Source organism: Poecilia latipinna, unplaced genomic scaffold (assembly GCF_001443285.1).
Source record: "Poecilia latipinna isolate Pla-1442-1.1 unplaced genomic scaffold, P_latipinna-1.0 Scaffold1256, whole genome shotgun sequence".
NCBI lineage: Eukaryota > Metazoa > Chordata > Actinopteri > Cyprinodontiformes > Poeciliidae > Poecilia > Poecilia latipinna.
In genome coordinates this window covers 1-19,631 of record NW_015113872.1, presented here as the reverse complement: position 1 = coordinate 19,631, position 19,631 = coordinate 1, and the positions used below count along the sequence as shown (strand labels likewise).

At 40.8% G+C, this 19,631-nt stretch overlaps 1 protein-coding gene across 1 annotated transcript in view; it reads right to left on the bottom strand.

Annotated features, from left to right (window-relative positions):
- tnikb (TRAF2 and NCK interacting kinase b) overlaps nucleotides 1–18,055 on the bottom strand; it is a gene marked incomplete at its 5' end in the record, with an annotated part of 54,948 nt that extends 36,893 nt beyond the window's left edge. Inside the window, 6 exons of the mRNA XM_015054513.1 lie at nucleotides 1,089–1,219; nucleotides 1,303–1,393; nucleotides 1,497–1,607; nucleotides 1,713–1,838; nucleotides 1,929–1,985; nucleotides 17,915–18,055. Coding sequence (XP_014909999.1) covers nucleotides 1,089–1,219; nucleotides 1,303–1,393; nucleotides 1,497–1,607; nucleotides 1,713–1,838; nucleotides 1,929–1,985; nucleotides 17,915–18,055 — 657 coding nt within the window. The remainder of the gene's footprint in view (nucleotides 1–1,088; nucleotides 1,220–1,302; nucleotides 1,394–1,496; nucleotides 1,608–1,712; nucleotides 1,839–1,928; nucleotides 1,986–17,914) is intronic.
- Between the last annotated feature and the right edge of the window lie 1,576 nt (nucleotides 18,056–19,631).

The window sequence follows — 19,631 nt, the reverse complement described above, 5'->3', positions numbered from 1 at the left end:
CAGCAACCAGAAACCAGCAGCCAGCAACCAGCAGCCAGCAGCCAGCAGCCAGCAGCCAGCAACCAGAAATCAGCAACCAGCAGCCAGCATCCAGAAACCAGCAACCAGAAACCAGCAGCCAGCAACCAGCAGCCAGCAGCCAGCAACCAGCAGCCAGCAGCCAGAAACCAGTAGCCAGCATCCAGAAACCAGCAACCAGCAACCAGAAATCAGCAACCAGCAGCCAGCATCCAGAAACCAGCAACCAGAAACCAGCAGCCAGCAACCAGCAACCAGAAACCAGCAACCAGCAGCCAGCATCCAGCAGCCAGCAACCAGAAACCAGCAGCCAGCAACCAGCAACCAGAAACCAGAAACCAGCAGCCAGCAGCCAGCAGCCAGCAACCAGCAACCAGAAACCAGCAACCAGCAACCAGAAATCAGCAACCAGCAACCAGCAGCCAGCATCCAGCAACCAGAAACCAGCAACCAGCAACCAGCAGCCAGCATCCAGCAGCCAGCAACCAGAAACCAGCAGCCAGCAACCAGCAACCAGCAACCAGCAGCCAGCAATCACCAACCAGCAACCAGCAACCAGCAACCTGCTTCCTGTTTCTGTCTGTCCAGGGGAATAATCCGGGAATCCAAAAACCAACAGATGTGATCATTTTTCTGAAGGTCACTTTGTAATCCTTCTTCACAGTTACAAGGAGTCTGATTACGTGACTGACGAGGTGTTGAGTTTTACTGGCTAAAGTAAGAAGAAAATCCAGTTTACAGTCTAACTGCCCCGCCTGTAAGAGTTAAAGGTCCTGAGAACGCCAGAGTTACTCAAGGTTCTCATCAGTCGGGATCCTTGAAAGGTTTGACATCCAACAAAAGGCTAAAGGTCAGTTTTAAAGTTAAAGGTGTATCAAACAGTTAGAGGGTCCTTCCAATCTTTAAGTTTCAGCTGCTCAAAGGTTTGAGGCTCTTTAATGTTTGAGGTGCCATTAAACCTCAAAACAGGCTTTAGGTTTTTCTATATTGCAACATTTATTTCTTCGTCACCCTCACTGAGCTTCTCTCCAGATCTTGGATCCAGAGCTCACACTCCAACCAACGCCTACCTTGAAGTCGTATGTAGCGTCCGGGTTCTCATCGCAGGCGATGACCTCCGGGGCCATCCAGTACGGCGTCCCGATGAACGTGTTCCTCCGCCCCACCGTCCGGTCCAGCTGGGCGCTCACACCGAAGTCCACTGTGGAAACACAGAGACGGTCCTGAAGGAGGCGCAGGCCTGGGCCTCCTTCACACCCTGCAGCTGAGGGTTCAGTTCCTCACCCAGCTTGACCTCTGCGTTTTCCGTCAGCAGCACGTTCTGCCCCTTTATGTCTCTGTGGATGACTTTGTGCTGGTGGAGGTGGGTTAGTCCCTGGAGAAAGATGCAGAGTAAACACCGTTAAAGTTATGGAAAACCTGGGACCAGGTCAGGTTTCCTTTAGTTTCTGTTTCAGATAAACCAGTGAGCTCCTCACCCTGAGGATCTCCCTGCAGATGTAGGCGATCCACTCCTCCTTCAGCGAGTTCCCTTTGGTGTTTTTGATCAGGTCCGTCACCGACCCGGCTCCACAGAACTCCATCACCAGCTGTCAGGGCCACAGAAACACTTCACACGCTGCAGAACGCCTCCTGACAGACCAGACCTAAAACAATCCGTAACATTTCACCGGTTTATGAAAACAAACTCCTACCCAAAGCTGGTCGTCCATTCCTGGAGGGTTCTTCTTGATGAAGGCGCCATAATAGGTCGCGATGTTCCTGTGGTGACTGTACTTCTTCAGCATGTTAATCTCAGCTTTAATCTCCTCTTCCTCGTCCTGGAGGATGAGAACAAGCACATAGAAAGATTCAGTTCAATAAAAATCTGCAGAGCGCGGCAGGATTAGCATGCTGGGTGTGACACGTACTCCGGTGACGTCCATGACCTTGATGGCAGCAAGCTGGCCCGTTTTGACATGGCGACCCTGAAAAAACGCAGATAGAGGATGAGACAGTGACAAAGCAAAGGAAACATTCAGTTATATGAAATATTTCTGCACTCATGAGTGATCATCAGCGTGAACGTCTCTATGAAAGCAGGACGTCTGGAAGTTTCTGCTGCCAAGCCGGAAAGGAAACATCAAAAACCTTTAGGAGAAACTCCTGCTGCCCGTCCATCCTATAAGGACATTTCCTGACCCTAACAGGTCCATCACTCTACAGAGAGGAAGGTTATCCACAAAATGTCCCAAACAGCTTGGAGAAAAAATAAAAACAACAAGGAGCTTCATTTCAGACTCTGCTGGCCTCCGTTAGCAGGTTAAAGTTTGTGACAGGACAATAAGAGGAAGATCGATTTGTCTGAAAGGATCTTCATCTCAAACCAACCAAGGAAAACGGGTTTGGAGGAATGAATGACAAAGATACACCCTCCTGCTGATAAACGGTTTTCCTGTAACAGTAAGCTGTTTCTCCACCATTAGCAGCGAGTACATGAGGTTGACTGACAGCGCTAAGACCCGCCTCCTGGCTCTGATTGGTTGTTTTTGGTTCATTTCTCCAGACGACAATAAAAACTCATGGAGGAGGTTCAGGAGATCGATTTTACACAGATTATCTGTTTCATAACAAACTGTCACAAAATGATTCCAGTTTTATCAAATATGTAAAAATAATTTTTTATAAAAGTTACAGACTGCAGCTTTAACAAATAAATATCACTCTTATGCTGATTTCTTTGTCAGTGATTGATAACCTATCAATAACTCCTCTGTTCTGGATCGATAAATTAAAAAAACAGAAATTACATTTTATATTTAAGTCCTTTTGTTCCTGAATCTTTTTTATGACATTTCTTGTGTTTTAGTTGAGTTTCTGTTTAATTTCATTCATTTCGTCGTCAGGTTTCTCTGCCTTTGTGCCGCCACAGCTCTGAATCATCGCCCACATCTCTGCTTCCTTCTCCCCGTTGGAAAACAGCTGAAGCAACCGGAGCGTCGCAGGCTGGATTAGGACCAGAGCAGAGCTCCCCCCATAAAGCAGCAGAGAAACAGAGTAAATCATGGATGACAGAGACTCAGCTGTGCAGCTTTCCTCAACTGTTTTAACATGAACACGTCACTTTCCACACAAAGGCTGAGCGGCCATACGTACGGAAATACATCCGCTCATAATTCGCTTTTAATGAGGTAATAAATTCACTTTCTCATCTCCATTTGACATTTTTTAATTTTATATAGCTGTGATAATATGTGAAAATATTCCCAGGATGTTTATGCTGCTAACTGAGAATAACAGTTTAACATTTTTTCAAATGTAATAAATCTAATATTTGTTCAAATTCAAGCTCAAAACACAACAAACAAATCTGTAGGAAGTAAAAATCAGAGGGGAAATGAAGAAATATGAGGCAGAAATGGACGACCTCCTTCCAGTGTTTCTGTGCTCGAGTCTTTCCTGGACAGAGCCGTGGCTGAAAGCTGCGCTAACCTTCTCAGATCTCTTTGCTTTTCCTGCCCGTAGAAAGTACACCTGGCCTGGGGTTTCTGTATTTGACCTTATCTCATCTTTAATGTAAACTTCATTATTTCTGCCACACTTTGTGTTCTGTTTGTTGTTTTTTTCATAGAAAGTACTCCTAGTTCAGTGTTTCTGTATTTAGTTGTGGATTTTGCTGCCGCTGGTTTTGTGTCATCTTTCTGTTTTTTCAGTGTTTTTGTTTTTTCCAGACTCATTGTCGCTAACGCTAGCTGTTTGTTTTCTTTCTAGTAGAAAGTACACCTGTCTTATTGCTTCTCTGTTTAGCCATGAAACAATCAACAGAGGTATTACTGCCTCTGATTTTGAGTGGTGTTTGTGTTTTCTTTCCTATAGAAAGTACCCCTAGCTCAGTGTTTCTGCTGGGATTTTCATTACATTTGAGTAAACTCTTTGTTTTTCTTTCCTATAAAAAGTACCTCTGGCTTGATGCTACACTGTTTAGCTGAACCATTGACATGACAGTCAGCTCTATAGTTGATTTTAATTCACATAGAAAGTAATCCTGGCCCAGTTCTTTTTTCAGAGGTAACTTGGTGAAGCTTGTCTTCATTGCTTCCTCTCTGGATCCGATCAGTTTAACAGGAAGCAGTTGAGCCGGTTTAGCATCAGAAAGCTGAAACGTTGAACCTGAGTGTGTAACGTGAGAGAGGAACAGGAAACCGAAGACAAGAGACGGAGCAGGAAAGCAGGCGGAGGGAGGAGAAGAAGAGGCTCTCCGTCCTCCGAGGTGATTTGGGTCCTGTCAGAAACATTCAGCGTCTGATGCAACGCTGAGTAACCGAGACGCCGCGTGTGAACGCTCAACTGACCCTGTGTGTGTGTGAGCCATCACGGCCTCCTCACACACACACACACACACACGCCTCACGCTGCCATCACTTTGCCTCCTTCGAAGCCTCCCCATTGGCTGGCCCGGCTGCCTGGCCTGTTGCTATGGTTACCGTGAGGAAACGGAGAGTGTGCGGTGAAGTGAATGAATTTGCACTTTCCCGGCCTCAGCAGCTGCGCTGATTCTGACTCCAGAGTCAGCGGGAGGAAGCTGAGGGTTATCGCTGCTCTCCTGCCTTTAAAAAAGAACGAGGCAGGTTGAACTGGTTGAACCGATCCGGGAATAAACGGGCCTTCAGAACCAGAACCGGAATAACAGTCCAGAACTAAACGATTGGAACGAAACAGAAAGAGCAAAAAAAGACAAACCAGTAAATCCTGCAGAGAGCTGATGCATCTAACATGACGACTATTAAATCTCCATAGTTTAATTTAACTCCAGTCTGGCTGCCTAGTCAAAGTCCGATTCAGTTTGCGGAGGTGTGAACGCTAATCGGACTCCGGTCCGCCTCCAAACCTCGGTCTGGGTTCGGTTGAAGTGAACTCTGGTTCGGTTTGAATGTGAACGCCAAGCAGACTGGAAATCGCTCCAAAAGCAGGAAGTGGACTACAGCACAAGGCATTGTGGGTAAATACAACCAAAGCTAACGTGCTAGCCTAGCGCTAGCAGGAGAATTGACTCACGGTTTGTTACCAAAATTAAAAGAGAAATCCTCCAACAGCTAAAATCTGACGCCTGCATTTATTTTCCATTTGGTGAAGCAGGAAGTTGCGCTCAGAGGTTTTTGTGTCGTTCCTTCAGTGGTTCTCGGTGTAGCGCCCCCACAGGCCAGGAGGGGAACAGGTTGCTCAAAGAGTTCAGTTGGTTCGTTCACCAATCGAACTGAGTCGACCGGACTAACAGGTGTGAAAAAAAGGAATCATAAATGAATGAACAACAAAGAAGTTCAGCAAAATCACAGCAGGAGACGAACAAAAACAAGCAGAACAAACAAAAATGTTCAATAAGTTAAAGTTAAATCAACCATTTATCTCGCTCCTCTTTATCCTTTTCAGTCATTGAACTGGAAACCAGACAAAACCCTTGTAAGATTTTGTGTTTTTGCAGTGCAGAACCCAAACCACCAGAAGACGTGAACAAATGAATGAACTAAAAGTGAAAACGCCTTTAGATACAAAACGATTCACATCTTCATCTTCAGGAGCCGCTTCGTCTCAGGATTCATAGACTGAATGGAAAAGTCTGAAAAATGATTGATCTGGATCACAGGAAACTCTGGGTGCTTGAAAAATACATAAATATAAAATCTTCAACAAATGATTATTTATAAATCAATTACTCTATTGATTATTCTAACAGTTAATAGATCAAATGGATAAGAAAACTAAACATTTGCACATTTTTCATGTAACTGATTAAATGTTTTTATACAATATTATAAATACATAAAGAGATGCTGATGTTGATTATTTATTGATTAAGTGATTAATAACTGGTTCAAAAGGTGATTAATAGGAGATTTTTACAGGTGAATGTAAAACTATGTTACTTTAGGAGAACTGAGTAAAACATGTTTACAGACAAAGAAGTTTTTATTTTATCTTAAGTGGAAAATGTTTAGATTTTTTGTAGTTTTGGTTTAATTATTGCTCTTGTTTCAGTAAATGGCCTTTTTTAGTCTGTATGCTCCAGTTAATTATTTGATTAGTAAATTAATTAAATAATCGATTCATCATGATAAACCAGATTAACTGTTTACTAATTGAAAATGCAGAAACCATAAAACCTTTCAGATCATTCATGATAATATGTCATAACTGTTTGATTTATTGTCTTTCAAAGAGAAAACGCATTAAACCCATGAACACCTGGGCTGGCTGTGGATTTGGGAGGGATTTTCTCACCCAGATGGGTGTGTGAAGCGACTCCTCGGGCCGCAGGTTAAGTGTGTGAAGCGCGGCTGTGACTGCAGGACAAATGGCAGCGATCCGCCGCGATGAAGCAATAAAAGGAGCGGCAGATAACGCCGGCCAGATGAGAGGAAGCGATGATATCTCAGAGAGCCTCTTTGTTTTGCTATCGCTTTTCCCCCGACACACCGAACGGCCAGACTATCTCCCAGAGGTGACGCTCAGCTCCCAGTGCGAGTGTGTGTGTGTGTGTGTGTGTGTGGGTGTGTTTGTGTGTGTGTGTGTGTGTGTGTTTGTGTGTGGCGGAGATTAAGGCAAAGGAGAGAAGAGTGTCTGTATATATGCAGCGATAAAGATAGAGCCTTGGTGAGAACGGGGGGAGGAGGATGGCTCTGCTGCTGCCTGAGGCATAAAAACACACCTCAGGTCCGGATCCAGTCATGCCGCGCATTCCTGACCCAGACACAAGCCTGGGCACATGGAGGCGGGTCGGAGCAACACCAGCCGGGTTCAGCTTCATGACAGGAAAATACATCAGAGAAAACCAACCTGTACACTTTAAATTAAAATATATTGGTAGTAATATTTTAATTGTCCAAATCAGGCAGTGTAGTACAGTGCCTCGCCTCAGGGGGCGCTGTGTCACACAAACAGAATGAAGCAGGCAGTTGGTGGATGCTTGTTGCTGTTCTCTTAGACATGTTGCAGCGCGACATCATGTGCAGAAGATCCCACAAAAAGCTGCTGACTGACCATGACTAGCATTGATGTTAGCTGTTAAACTGTCAACATAACAAGCTAAAGCTCAAATCTACGGCTGATATATAAATTAAAAAAGGGGACACAGTGCTTTGTTACTAATAGTCAACACAACAACTAGATAATAAGATTTGGAAACAGTTTTAATTTAAAAAAACAGCGAGGGAGAGGGAAATAAGTCAGTTATGCTAGCTTGACTATGAAAACCTTAACATGTAAGCGTGCTGTAGAATTGTGTCTGTTTCCGTTCACATTCATCAGTAGAGCAAGTGTTTAAATCAGTTAATCAACCACTGCAGTGCTAGATTAGCTAATTTAGCTAACAGCAGCGGTAGCTAATCTTTTATTAATAATCGCAAAAACAATGTCAAACCTGAAAACACCAAACTGTAACGACTGCATGTTCTGTTCTTTGTGTTGGAAATGTTTGAGTGCTTTTTGGTGTTGAATCCTGAAACATATTGGGTTGTTGTCAGTTCCTCTGGGAACGAGTCTGTGTGCAACGTAGGCAACCCAGAGAGCGAGAAAAAAGGAGTATGAGTGGTTTTGAGTTGGTCTTCAGTGGTTTTTCTGCGTTATTTTGTTGTTTACTCCTGGAGATCCCGCACATGCGCACAATGATGGAAAGAAAAAAACTCGTCTTAAGGTTAAAGTTGGAAAAGTGGAGCTAGCGTAACTGAACTACTTCCCTCTCCCTCGCTATTTTTTTTTTATTAAAACTTTTTCTTGACCTTGGTATCTCGTTGTAGTTTTGCACTGCTTCCCTGTTTCTTCTAAATATCAGGCTTACATTTAAGATTTAGCTTATGTAGACAACTTTACAGCCAAAGCCAATGCTAGTCATCGTTAGCAAACAGCTTTTTGCAGGATCTTCCACTCGTGACATCACACTGCAACATATTTAACCAACATATTAGTTTAATTAGACGCATTCTTCATATGCTGACGTTCCACAGTCTGCCTAATATGTTTAATGAATGTGTGATATATCCAGTTTGTCTGATAGGGGGCAGTAATGAGCTCCTCATGACACAACAGGCCACAGATTCTCTTCTTCTACACTTTGAAAAGACTGAAAACAATCGGAAAATAGAGAAAATACTGAATATGAAAATTCAAGGCCACTCTCCTCTTTTGCTGCCAGATTTTTAAAAATGAAAAGAAAATGGGAAATGATCAAGGACATTTTTACAATAGAGTGGAGAAGAAATGACAACTTTAATCTGAAAAGACTAAAGTAAACATTTAAATTTTAAGAAAAGAATGTGACCTTATATTAAATATTATTTTGTTTTTATTTCTGAATTGTATGGTACTGATTAAAGCATAATTAAAAGCCTTTAAATATGAGCTTGTAAATTGGATTTTGGATTCGTAGATCTGAGTGTTGGACCAGTCATGAACGTCTCTGCGTGTCGCTGCTTCACTCCAGCATCCAGCACAACGATCCGCCTGGAAACGGAGCGCCTCGTCTAAAACCACCAAACTGGCATTTCAGAAAGTTCAGCCGAGAATAGCAGCAGAAAGGCGTCGCTGTCAGCAGCCTGTTGTCGTTTTGAGAACCTGAAAAAGGTGCGTGCTCATCAGAATATCAGCTGGAGCATTACAGCATCGCTGCAGAGCGGCTTTAAAAATACATTTCTGGCAAAGGAACAGCTTCCCTGTCCAGGTGAAGCGTTTTGCATGACGTTCGCCTGGGAACAAAGATCAGCCTGTGATTAATGTTCTGCATTTCTGGGTTTCTCTCCAAGCAGCAGCTCTCCGGTTCAGGCTCCGAGCAACATTTGCATGTTTTTACCTTTCAAATATCAGGGATGTTTGCATCGTTTCTAAAATAAGGAACAAAGTTTGTAGCGGTTAAAAACTAACAGGCTTTTTAGGTTTTTCCAGGGGATCAATTCAGATTCACCACGTTTCCATTTACCTTTAAATTTCACAATTTGACATTTTGAGAATAAATTTGCTGAATAGCAACGCATCAATTTTGAAAAAATCTCTAGTTTTTCAATAAAACGTTTTGGTTCTAGGATGAGGTGGGTTTATTTCACAGAACTGCAATGGAAACACTTTCCTCATCACACGAGTCACATGATCAACAACAGGATGTTACTACTGGAAAAAACCACAAAGACAACGACAGGAAGTAGATAGAAGCGTGTTTTTTAACAACTCATCACAGGAATAAACTTCATTTCAGCTGTGTTTGTTATTTAGTGGAAACACGTACAATTGCAAAACTATGTTGGTGTTTTTTACATTATCATTGACAAAGTTTTGCACATATTTGTAACGGAAACATAGCTACAATTTTCAACATAAATACAGAGCTATGTAAGATAAGCTAACAGGCTGGAGCCAGAAAGGTCAAAAGTTAGATGTTTCAATATTAAACAAAGACATCCCCAGTAAATCCAAAACCCAGTTTTTAAATTATGATTTCAAGAATTCAGGGAAATTATAATTTCCCCCGGTATTAAATTAGGAATTAACTGCAATAAAATAAAGGGTTTTTTTGGACAGGTGAGTTAAATTTTCCACCCAGACATGATTACTGACAGACATTAAAACAGAACCTGTCTGGCAACGTGAAGGAGGCTGAGAGGCTAATTAATGAAAGTTCATAAATCACAAACTAGGTTTTAAATATCTGGTTTTAGTGCAGAATAATCTAGTCCAAGAGTTTAAACAAGGACCTTTTTAAATGGGAGCTAATTAATGAAGCTTAAGGTTTTGAAAGACAAGGTGGAAATTAGCCATTAGCCGACTCTGAAGCTAACATTAGCTCTGTATAATTCAGCATGTTTATGGCTGATGTCATGTTGGATTGCAGTAAACATGTAAAGTCATGTTACTTACAGATATTATATGCCAATCATTTTCTTGATAAAGTTTTCTTTAAAGAAAAAGGTACAAATCGTGGGTTAGCCCAGCCATGCTAGCTGTTAGCCTCTCCAAAGCTAACGTAAGTACTGAACTGTAAGTGGTTCATAGTTTAGCTAAATGTTGGAAGGATTGGCGGAACAAACCATGTAGTTTAATCTATTAAATTGTTTTAAATTTCCTCATGGTTTCCAGTTTAAGACAAGAATATAAATATTTATTTTCTCACAGAGGAGATATTCAGGTGAATCAGCAGCAAATCTAAAACCGTTCCTGTTAAAATAAAAACCTGAACAGCATCAAGCTGAAGCAGGAATCAGCAGAAACTGCAGGAAACTGAAGCTGAAGAGTCCAGAACTTTGTTTGTACTTGTGTCTGGAAGCGAATGATTAATGAGTCTTTGAAATACAGGCAGTGATTTAAAAATACTTCACAGATGAATCACACTCTGCTTTCTGTAGTTGCTTTTATTTTTCTTAGTTTGCAACAGGACTGTTTCAGTCCAGGCACTAAATTCCCAGAAATCTGCCTGAGCTCACCTCGCTCTGGATTCCCTGACAGTCTCTCAGGTCCTGGTTGTATAATTTGTTTAAAGCAGAAACTTTCAGTGCGACACGACTCACACAGCTCACATCTTTTAACAGTTTCTCCAGGCGGAAGCTAATAATGTTGTGATCGTTCACAGAAACTTAATCCCAACTGTTGTGTGAACCTGTCGTCTCCGGAAGGTCCAGAAATTAATGAAACATCCTGAAATCAGCCCAGAGCGGCGACAAACACAAAGCCGCCCTCATTTCAGTTTGTCTGCACAACTCAAACCTCCAGACCTCAAAAACAAACCAGAAACAGCATCTATCAGTTCCCACTGAGGGATTTTACTTCCCTCATGCTGTTTCTGCAGCGAGACGCTGAAGGTCAGATAATCCGTCAGCCTCTGAGTTAGAAGCAGCTTTAAAGGGAAGCTGTTTTACTACGAATCTATTCTTAGAAGAGGAAATAGATCATCTTCAGATGGTTCAAAGCGCTTGAGAAATTATCTTAATTGGACCAAATCGAGCAGACAGGAGTCCTTTCTGCTGCTGAGGAGACGGATTCTCCAACAATGTCACGATGAAGAGTCAGTCGCAATAAATTCAACAAGAGAAACCGACAGCTGACGTCACGCTGCGAACTGCAGGAGCTACTCGTTTAAATGAAGATACGATGCATTTCTCTGGTTTCTTTGAATAAAACACTTTTTTCTGAACTATCATTTTAAAATCTACTGATTCAGAAAAAGAATCTGTCTTATTTGGATGTAATTTGGTTCTTATGCAGATCAGAGATGGGTTTCTAAATGTGTTTTCACGCCTGATAGAACAATAAATTTGGTTTGATTAATGAGAAACCTGTTCCCCTCCTCGCCAGTGGGGGCGCTGCACTAAAAACCACTGAAAAAAATTACATAAAACCTCTGAAGGCACTGAGTGCAACTTCCTTCCTCAACAAATAGAAACAAAAATGAGGAGGCCTCAGATCTTAGCGGTTGGAGGATTTCTCTTTTGACTACGAGCCATTTCTCCTGCTAGCGCGAGGCTAGCAGGTTAGTTTTGGTTGTGTTTACCCAGAATGCCCTGCAGACCAAAGTTCACTTTCTTGGTCCAATTATGCATTCACACCTTCCCAAACTGGACTTTGACTAGACAAACGGACTGGATTAAAACAGACCAAACAGAGCTGGTGTGAATGGACCTTATTATTATTTAGACGTTAAAGGCGTTTTTAGAAACGAGTCGTTGATGTCCCTCTGCAGGCCATAAAATACACGATACAATCTCCTGATCTCATGCAAATCGACAGATTTTTACTAAAACCCCATCAGACTCCATGAAGTCCTGGCAAAACGTCTGTAAAACCTCCTGCTTTAGCCAACCGCTGGAGAATCAGGCGATGATTGTTTCAGGAATGAAAACTTCCTGCAGATCAGAACATGAACTTTACTGTAGATAGTTCATGTGGATAAATGTGGTCCAGTCAAGTTATTTCTATCAGTGAGTTTATTCTATTACTAAAGTTGGGTTTAAATTGTAATTAGAGTTAACTAGAATGAAATGGGCTAAATAATAATGTTTTCTTTTTTGTATAGCGTTTGATTTGAGTGAAAAAAAAATTATATAATGGTTCTGTTGCAAACTGTGAAACATAAATATCCCGGACAAGCCCCCACATGCTGAAGGACAGAGTTAAGGGCTCAGAATAAAATGTTTAGGTTTTATTTTGGGGAAGTAATTTCTTCTGTCTTCTCGTCTTCTTCCAGCTCCCAGCGTCATAAATGACATGAACTTTTCTCCCTCTCCCTCTGCGTGTTTATGTCATGCTTCACTTCTCCATCTCAGATTTTTATCAGAATGTTTTGGATAGTTTAGTTTTTGTATTTTCTGAACCCAGTTTGTTATCGTGTTGATTTTATTCTTACGGTTTTGGTTTTAGCTGCCCACACATACCTGCTCTAGTTTGTAATTTCAACATCTGCATTCCTTTGATTATTATTTCTGTCCATCCTGCAGTTCGCCACGAGTCAGGACCGTTTCTTTTTTAAGCTTCTGGCTTCACCATTTCATTCGACTGCCTCGGTAAACTGCACAGGAATTTATCTGTTGGATCCAGCTATGTTGTGTTTTTAGTTTTGGAGGAATCTGAGTTTGTTTAGTTTTCTGAACAGATCTTGAATTAGTCCTAATCATATTTTGTTAACCTGACTTCTCAAATCCAAGTGACTTTATCTTCAGATGTGGATTATTTGCTGATTAAGAACTATAAAAATGTGATGAAACTGCAGTGATGTCAACACATTCGCCATTTAATAACCAATCCACTTCTACCTGACTTTGCGATTAAATTATTGTAACAACATATTAGCTTCCTTATCAGACCTAAAAGATGAACCACAGCTGATTTTATGATGTTATCATGAGTCCTGAAGCTATTAAATGAAGCTTGTTTGACCAGAGAAGAGAAGAAAACAGCCTTGACCCAGTTAGCAGTGATCTCTGTTGCAAACATTGTTGCTCTCGGTTTCATTTGATGCCATTCTGGACAAACAGGCGAGTGCAGCGAGGCGACATGTAACAATTTAGAGATAACATTCTTACATGGAGCCCAGGATGTTTTGTCCTAATCTCACATTTCCACAATGAAACAAACCAAATAAAACCTTTTCTTTTGGTGTTTTGATGGAGCTGATTACATTCATAGCATTAAATAAGAGTCTGTAATAGAAGTCCTGTATTTTATAAATCTAGGGGCATCTATATAATTGAAGTATTATATAGGAAGTATATAATTGCCTCTGTGATAACACTCACAACTGGCCACTTATAATCTTCATTTAATTTAAATTTGACCTATTATTCTCCCTTGAACAGGTTAGGATCGGTCTATGGCCTATACAAAACATATTTATTACGTTTTTTGCACAAAATTATTCTTAGATGACATTTGAATCTATTTTAAGCTCCTTTCAGAAAGAGCAGTTTTCACTCTAAATCCAGATAAGCTGCTGCGGCTGCTGGCCACGCCCCCCGACTCAACGTTTGCAGCCATTTTCACGTACGAGTGTAAAACTGATGGGCAACTATACAGCCGTACATCTTTGAACAGCAGAAGTGGAGCCTCCAATATAACAAACAAGAATGCAGCAAGTGGTTTCTGGATGCTAAGTCAACAACAAGACACTGGTCTTGTCCAGCAGCCATTGTACAGCAGAATCAGCAGTAAAACCAGCTGAGCAAAAGTGCTGGAGCTCTACCTGTGTTGCTAGGCAACGGATGGAATTCTGCTGGAGTTGCTAGGTAACAGGTTGGTTGCTAGGTGATGTTACATTCCGTAAGGTTATTGAAAGGCTCATTTTCCAGACACCAAAAACAAAAACTAACTGCATGAGTTCTTTTCAAACGCTTGAGATGGTTTTAGAAGCTTTAGAAAACCAAATGGAAGTATAAAAACATGCAAAAATGTGAATTTCAAAAGAAGATGAAAGATTACAGTCAGATTATAAATTACAAATCTACAAGAAAATCCTACTCCAAGCTTTCTATTTTGTAGGATTATGTCTAGAATAACCCAGTTTGGAGCCAAAATGTGACTTATGTAATAATTTCCAGCTTAAGAAGGAAACGTGGTGACATTAAGTCATTTTGGTTAACAGAAAAAAATATTTTGTACACACTGTATATATCAAATAAGTTTGCAATTTCAAGGCAGAAAAATGTAGAAAATGATAAAGCAATAATCAAACAATGATCAAAAATCTGCAGTTACCAAGGAGACCATAAGCTAACAAGGTTAGAAATACCAACGAGATTTAATTTAAAAGGTAAAATCTTGTAGCTGATCAAACACGGGTTGCAGAAATATCTCTGGCTCCTGTAATTAATTCAAACTACAACCTGTGGTTAAGTGGAGAGCAGATCACGACATGATCAGAGGTAAAAACACGTCACGTTGTTTAGTTTACACGTCACACGCCAAATTCCTCACAGCGTTCACGGCGTGATTTCCTCTAAAAGGCCTGTTTGTTCCTGTTTACTTTGGTTTCAGGAGGAACCCGACAGTAATTTGTTGGTTCCTTCTTCGCCCAGTGAGATCACCCTGGAAATTGCAGGTTGCATGAAAGAGTCACATATTGTGATATTTTCAGGAAGTAGAATCACAAAAGATTCCCTCTCTGCGAACAAAAGGCCGTGGCGTCGCAACATCCGAACATTTGTCTCCAATTTAAAGCCTTTCAGCGGGAATCTGAAGGAGATAAGAGCTCTTCTTTAACTGCAGGGCGGTCACAGATGAAAGGTTGCTCTTTGCTTTAGCTCAGAGCAAAACAAGGGATTTATCAGCAAATCCATCAGATTCATGAGAAAAGGCAACACTTCCTCTTCATGCGGCGTAACGTCCCGGCTGATGGAGACCAGCTCAGGAAACAAAGAAGAAGAAGCTGCAGCCGCCAAGGAAACCTCAGTGGCTGCAGCTTCTTCTTCTTCTCGTTTCCCGAAAACAGCGCCAGGATTTTAACATCCTGATGTTCGTCCTCTGTGACGCGCTGATGCGTCGCTTTGGGGAATCCAGAGCTGGATTCCTGGAAGAAGACGCTCCTGAAGGCGTTTTGATCCCTGATGGTCCCGAACTCTCGGTTCAACTGGAGACCAAAACTGAAACATTTGTTAAATTTCCAGCAGCTGATCGTAACATAATGAAGGAAACTGAGGGTTAAACTAAATAGGACTACAAAATCTTTGTTTACAGAGATTTACTGATTCATTTTATTTGTTGTTTCTGTTCTCTTGTTTATTAATTTTGTAAAAATTAAAATGTCTCCTAGTTCCAGAGTAAAATACTAACTGGAATTTAAAGTTTATTGATCTTTGAGAATTATTATTACTTGAAAATGATCTGAAAACAACAATATTATCATTTATCACAATAACTTCTGGAATAATTTATCGTCCAGTAACATCAGTTATCATGACTCCCTGAATGAGCTGCAGACATGTCAGAAAATTAAAGTGTATTTTAAATAGATCCTCACACCTCACTGATCCTGAAACCAGCTAAGTTTGAGTTTCCTTCTGTCAGTAAAAACTTCCACAACGAAGAGTGTTGCTGGTGCAGCTCACTGTGGTGCGTTTACTTATCAAATGAAGGTTGGATTTTTCAGTTGAAAAGCTCAGCCCAGGTGTATATTTCTGATGTTTTTTTAAATCACTGAATGAAGTGCAGGAGAGTCTTCTTTAACCTGCTAGTTTTTACAGTGTAGTCACAGAAAACCTTCACAGGGAGCTGAAATAAAGGCGACATCCGTCCTTTCGACCAATAAAACAGACTGAGTAAACTCTGATTCCTTATCCGGTCCAACACCACCTGAAGATGTTTCTTTAAGAGGAAACCAAAACGGCCGCAGTCAGCAGGAAACCTGTGCAGCAGCTTCACTCCACGCCTGAATTAACAGATTTTAACGCTTCGCTGCTCTGCAGGAGCAGCTTTGCAACATCAAGCAGACTTCTCTTCCTCTTTCCAAAGCCACAGCGCCGTCAGCGTTAAAATAAAAACAGGGAGCCGAGGGGAGGGACAGGCGGAACACCAGAACCTGATCCGGTTTCTACAGCTCAGCCTTTCAGTTTCTCTGTTTCACCTTTTAAGGTTTTTTTTCATGTTTGAGAAAAAATTACATCAAAATTTCTACGTCTCTTCAGATTCATTATAATTTCTGAAAACAGAAGTCCTGTCGTGAAGTTTCCAGGAAATAAAATTATTTAATTTGGGATAATTACAGAGACTACAGAGAATGCTAATTAATTCTCATTAATTTCTAGCCTGGAGAGTCTTATGGTGAAAGCTAATCAGGGCTAAGATGATTTGCAGCAGCAGTGCATTATCAGTCATTTGTCAAACTAAAAAAAAAACATGTTTTTCTGGTCCACAAGATGGATTTTTAGAAAACTCTACATGACGACAGCAGCATGTTAAATGTGTTCGACTGGCAGCGTTCAAATCAACGGTTTCTGGATCCAGCTGCAAACTTCTGCTAATTAAATAAACTAAACGGATGGATGGTTTTCAAAATAAAACAGAAAACGAGAAGTTGGTGTAATTGTCTGAATCTTTAACAGCTAATTGATGCTTCCAGAACAGAAACTGCATGATGTAAACGGCCGTGCAGGATCGGCTTCCTGAAATCAGGAAGAAAATCCAGATTCAGCTGAAGAATGTCGAGTCAAACATGAGAATCCAACAGTCCGACTGCAGCGTGGCTCCAGATGAGCTCTTCAGCCGTTTCTGTTCATGTGTTCATTATTTTTATAAGCTCACACAGATTGTGTTAATTTTGCCCCATCAATCATTTTCTGCAGAGGAGGTGTCAACTTGTAGAAATGTCAGATCGATTCGCCGCATCCAGCAGACGTGTTAATTACCTTCAAGGTAAAACAATCCACAAAAATAAACCGGCAGGTTGTCAATAACAACCTGAATTTATCTGTGATAATAAGATTTTTGATGTGAAGTCATAATAAAGAGAGGAGGAAACAGAAACAGCCTGTTTCCAGAGCAATTCTAGAATTAGATTTATATCAGGAAAAAGATTTTTAACCTGCTTTAAAGTCTCAAACATTTCATTTAGTTTTTAATTTAATTCACGCAGTAATAAATATTAATAGTTCATGTAAAAAATATGTGAATGAAAAGGAGAAGAAACACGTACAAACCCATATCTGCCCCTTTTTCATGTAAAAATAAAATTATACATTCAGTTAATAAAACTATTAAAACATATTTTAAATACGCAAAAAAACATCAGTTTATTCAGCTCCACATCGCTTCATCATCATAATTTTCTAAATTGTTTTAAATGTAGTTTTACTCCATGAACTGAAACCTTCAACTGAAATGCATCTTTCTGAATCTATTTTTTAAATTTTAGCTCCTTTTAAGTCAAATACTAGGACCAAAATATAAAGTTAAGTGTAAATTTAGGTGTTTTAAGAACCAAAATGACGATAATTCATATAAGAAACAAAAATAAGAAGAAAATGTTTCTTTCAATAAAAACTTCAGAAACTTTAATAAAAACTGCAGGTGTTTCTGAGTTTGGTGAGTTTCTGGTTTCTGGTGAGTTTTTATGTTTGTTTTTCATTCAGAAAATCCAGAAATTTTACTAAAGTACGAGAAGAAATACTTTATAGTAAAATTAAAAAGTACAGCATAGTAAAAATACGCAATTTTTCAAAAAAGTTACTCAAGTAAATGTAACTGGTTACAAATTAACTCTGGATATGAAACAATCAGTGAGTTATATAAAATATAAAACCTTCTGTTTAGTGATTCCTTTACATTAACTCATTTAAATAAATGTGTAAAACCCCAGTAAGGAGACTAAACGATTCTGTTTTAATGAATAAATACAGCAGCTGTCAGTGAGTTCAGGAGGTGAACAGAGAGCTGAGTCTTTAGGTTTTGCATGTCTTACCTTGTAGACCTGCCCATAGGTGCCGTTTCCAACCAGTTCGACGAGCTCAAAGATCCCAGCCGGGTCCTGAAACAGAGAGGAAGAGCTGAGCGACGAGCTGCAGTCACGAGGCTGAGCGGAGGGAAAACCGGTGAAGGGATTTCAGAACCAGTTGACCTTCACACACAAACACGCCGTGATTAAAGCGGCGCTGCACACCTGAAGCTTTAAGATCCTTCCTGTCAGCACAACGATTCCTGCAGGAGGGAAACTCTGCAACCCGTTCTCAGTCACAAATCCCCTCAAAACTGAACTTTCTGTGTCGTTTGTGAAACATGTTTCATGAAGAGAAGACCAAAAAACATCTGAATGAAGTCAGACAAATGTTTTCATTTAAATGACTCAGAAAGTTTAATTTAAATACAAGTGAAGGTTTGTGTAAGATAGAAGTTACTCCATTTCAACCATCTTGTTGTCTTTTCAGACGTTTGATCAGTTTATCAATCCGTGAGAATTAACCGTCTTCTGTTTATGTTGTAAAATAAACAGCATTCAAAAGTATTTAAATCAAAAACTTAACTAATAATTCATTTAATCTCTTGGCTTCTTTGGCTTAATAAAATGTTTTTATAACAAATCCTCTGAATCATTTTGCTCAGGAGTCAAAAGTTTGTGATCTGACCTGAAGTTAGTTTTCCACACTGATATATAATCAGCTACATGAAGCCATAACTAAACAGAATAACTTCCCTCTGTTTTATCTCACCATAAAAACACATTAATCTGTTAAATCTGATTATCTACACCTGTTGACACAGATTAAGCTAACTGTTAGCCTCAGCTAAAGCTAACACTTCTTTTTTTCTTCTTTGTGAAAATAAAAACATAAATTTTCCTTTAAATGTTTATGAATTTCAACCAGGCTTTTTGAAAACAGCTGTAGATGTAAATAATTAATAATAACATTTATTTTAATTTAAAACAGGAACTTAGCTACCTAGCAGAGCTAAGCTAAATAGCCATAGCTAGATGCTAAAGCTAGTTTTCAGCTTTGCAGCTTCTAGGACAGAAAGTTGGTATTGAAAAGCCGTAACACTCAAACACATTTAGGTAGTTCATTTAACTTAAGGCTGAATCAATTTATTAATAAAATATGGTGGGGAAGGAACCGGAGCTAGTGTGCGAGGCTGAGAGGTTCCGGCTAGAAATAGTCGGCCTCACCTCGACGCATGGCTCTGGTTCTGGAACCAGTCTCCTTGAGAGGGGCTGGACGTACTTCCACTCTGGAGTTGCCCGTGGTGAGAGGCGCCGGGCAGGAGTGGGCATACTTGTTGCCCCCCATCTTGGCGCCTGTACGTTGGGGTTTACCCCGGTGAACGAGAGGGCTCCGCCTACGGGTGGGGGGACGGGTTCTGACTGTTGTCTGTGCTTACGGGCCGAACAGCAGTTCAGATTACCCACCCTTCTTGGAGTCCTTAGAGGGGGTACTGGAGGGTGCTCCTCCTGGGGACTCCCTTGTTCTACTGGGGGACTTCAACGCTCACGTGGGCAATGACAGTGAGACCTGGAGGGGCGTGGTTGGGCTCTCCAATCTCTGGGGACGAGGTCGCCGAGGTGGTCAAAAACCTCCTTGGTGGCAGGGCCCCTGGGGTGGATGAGATCTACCCGGAGTTCCTTAAGGCTCTGGATGTTGTAGGGTTGTGTTGGCTCACGCGACTCTGCAATATCGCATGGACAT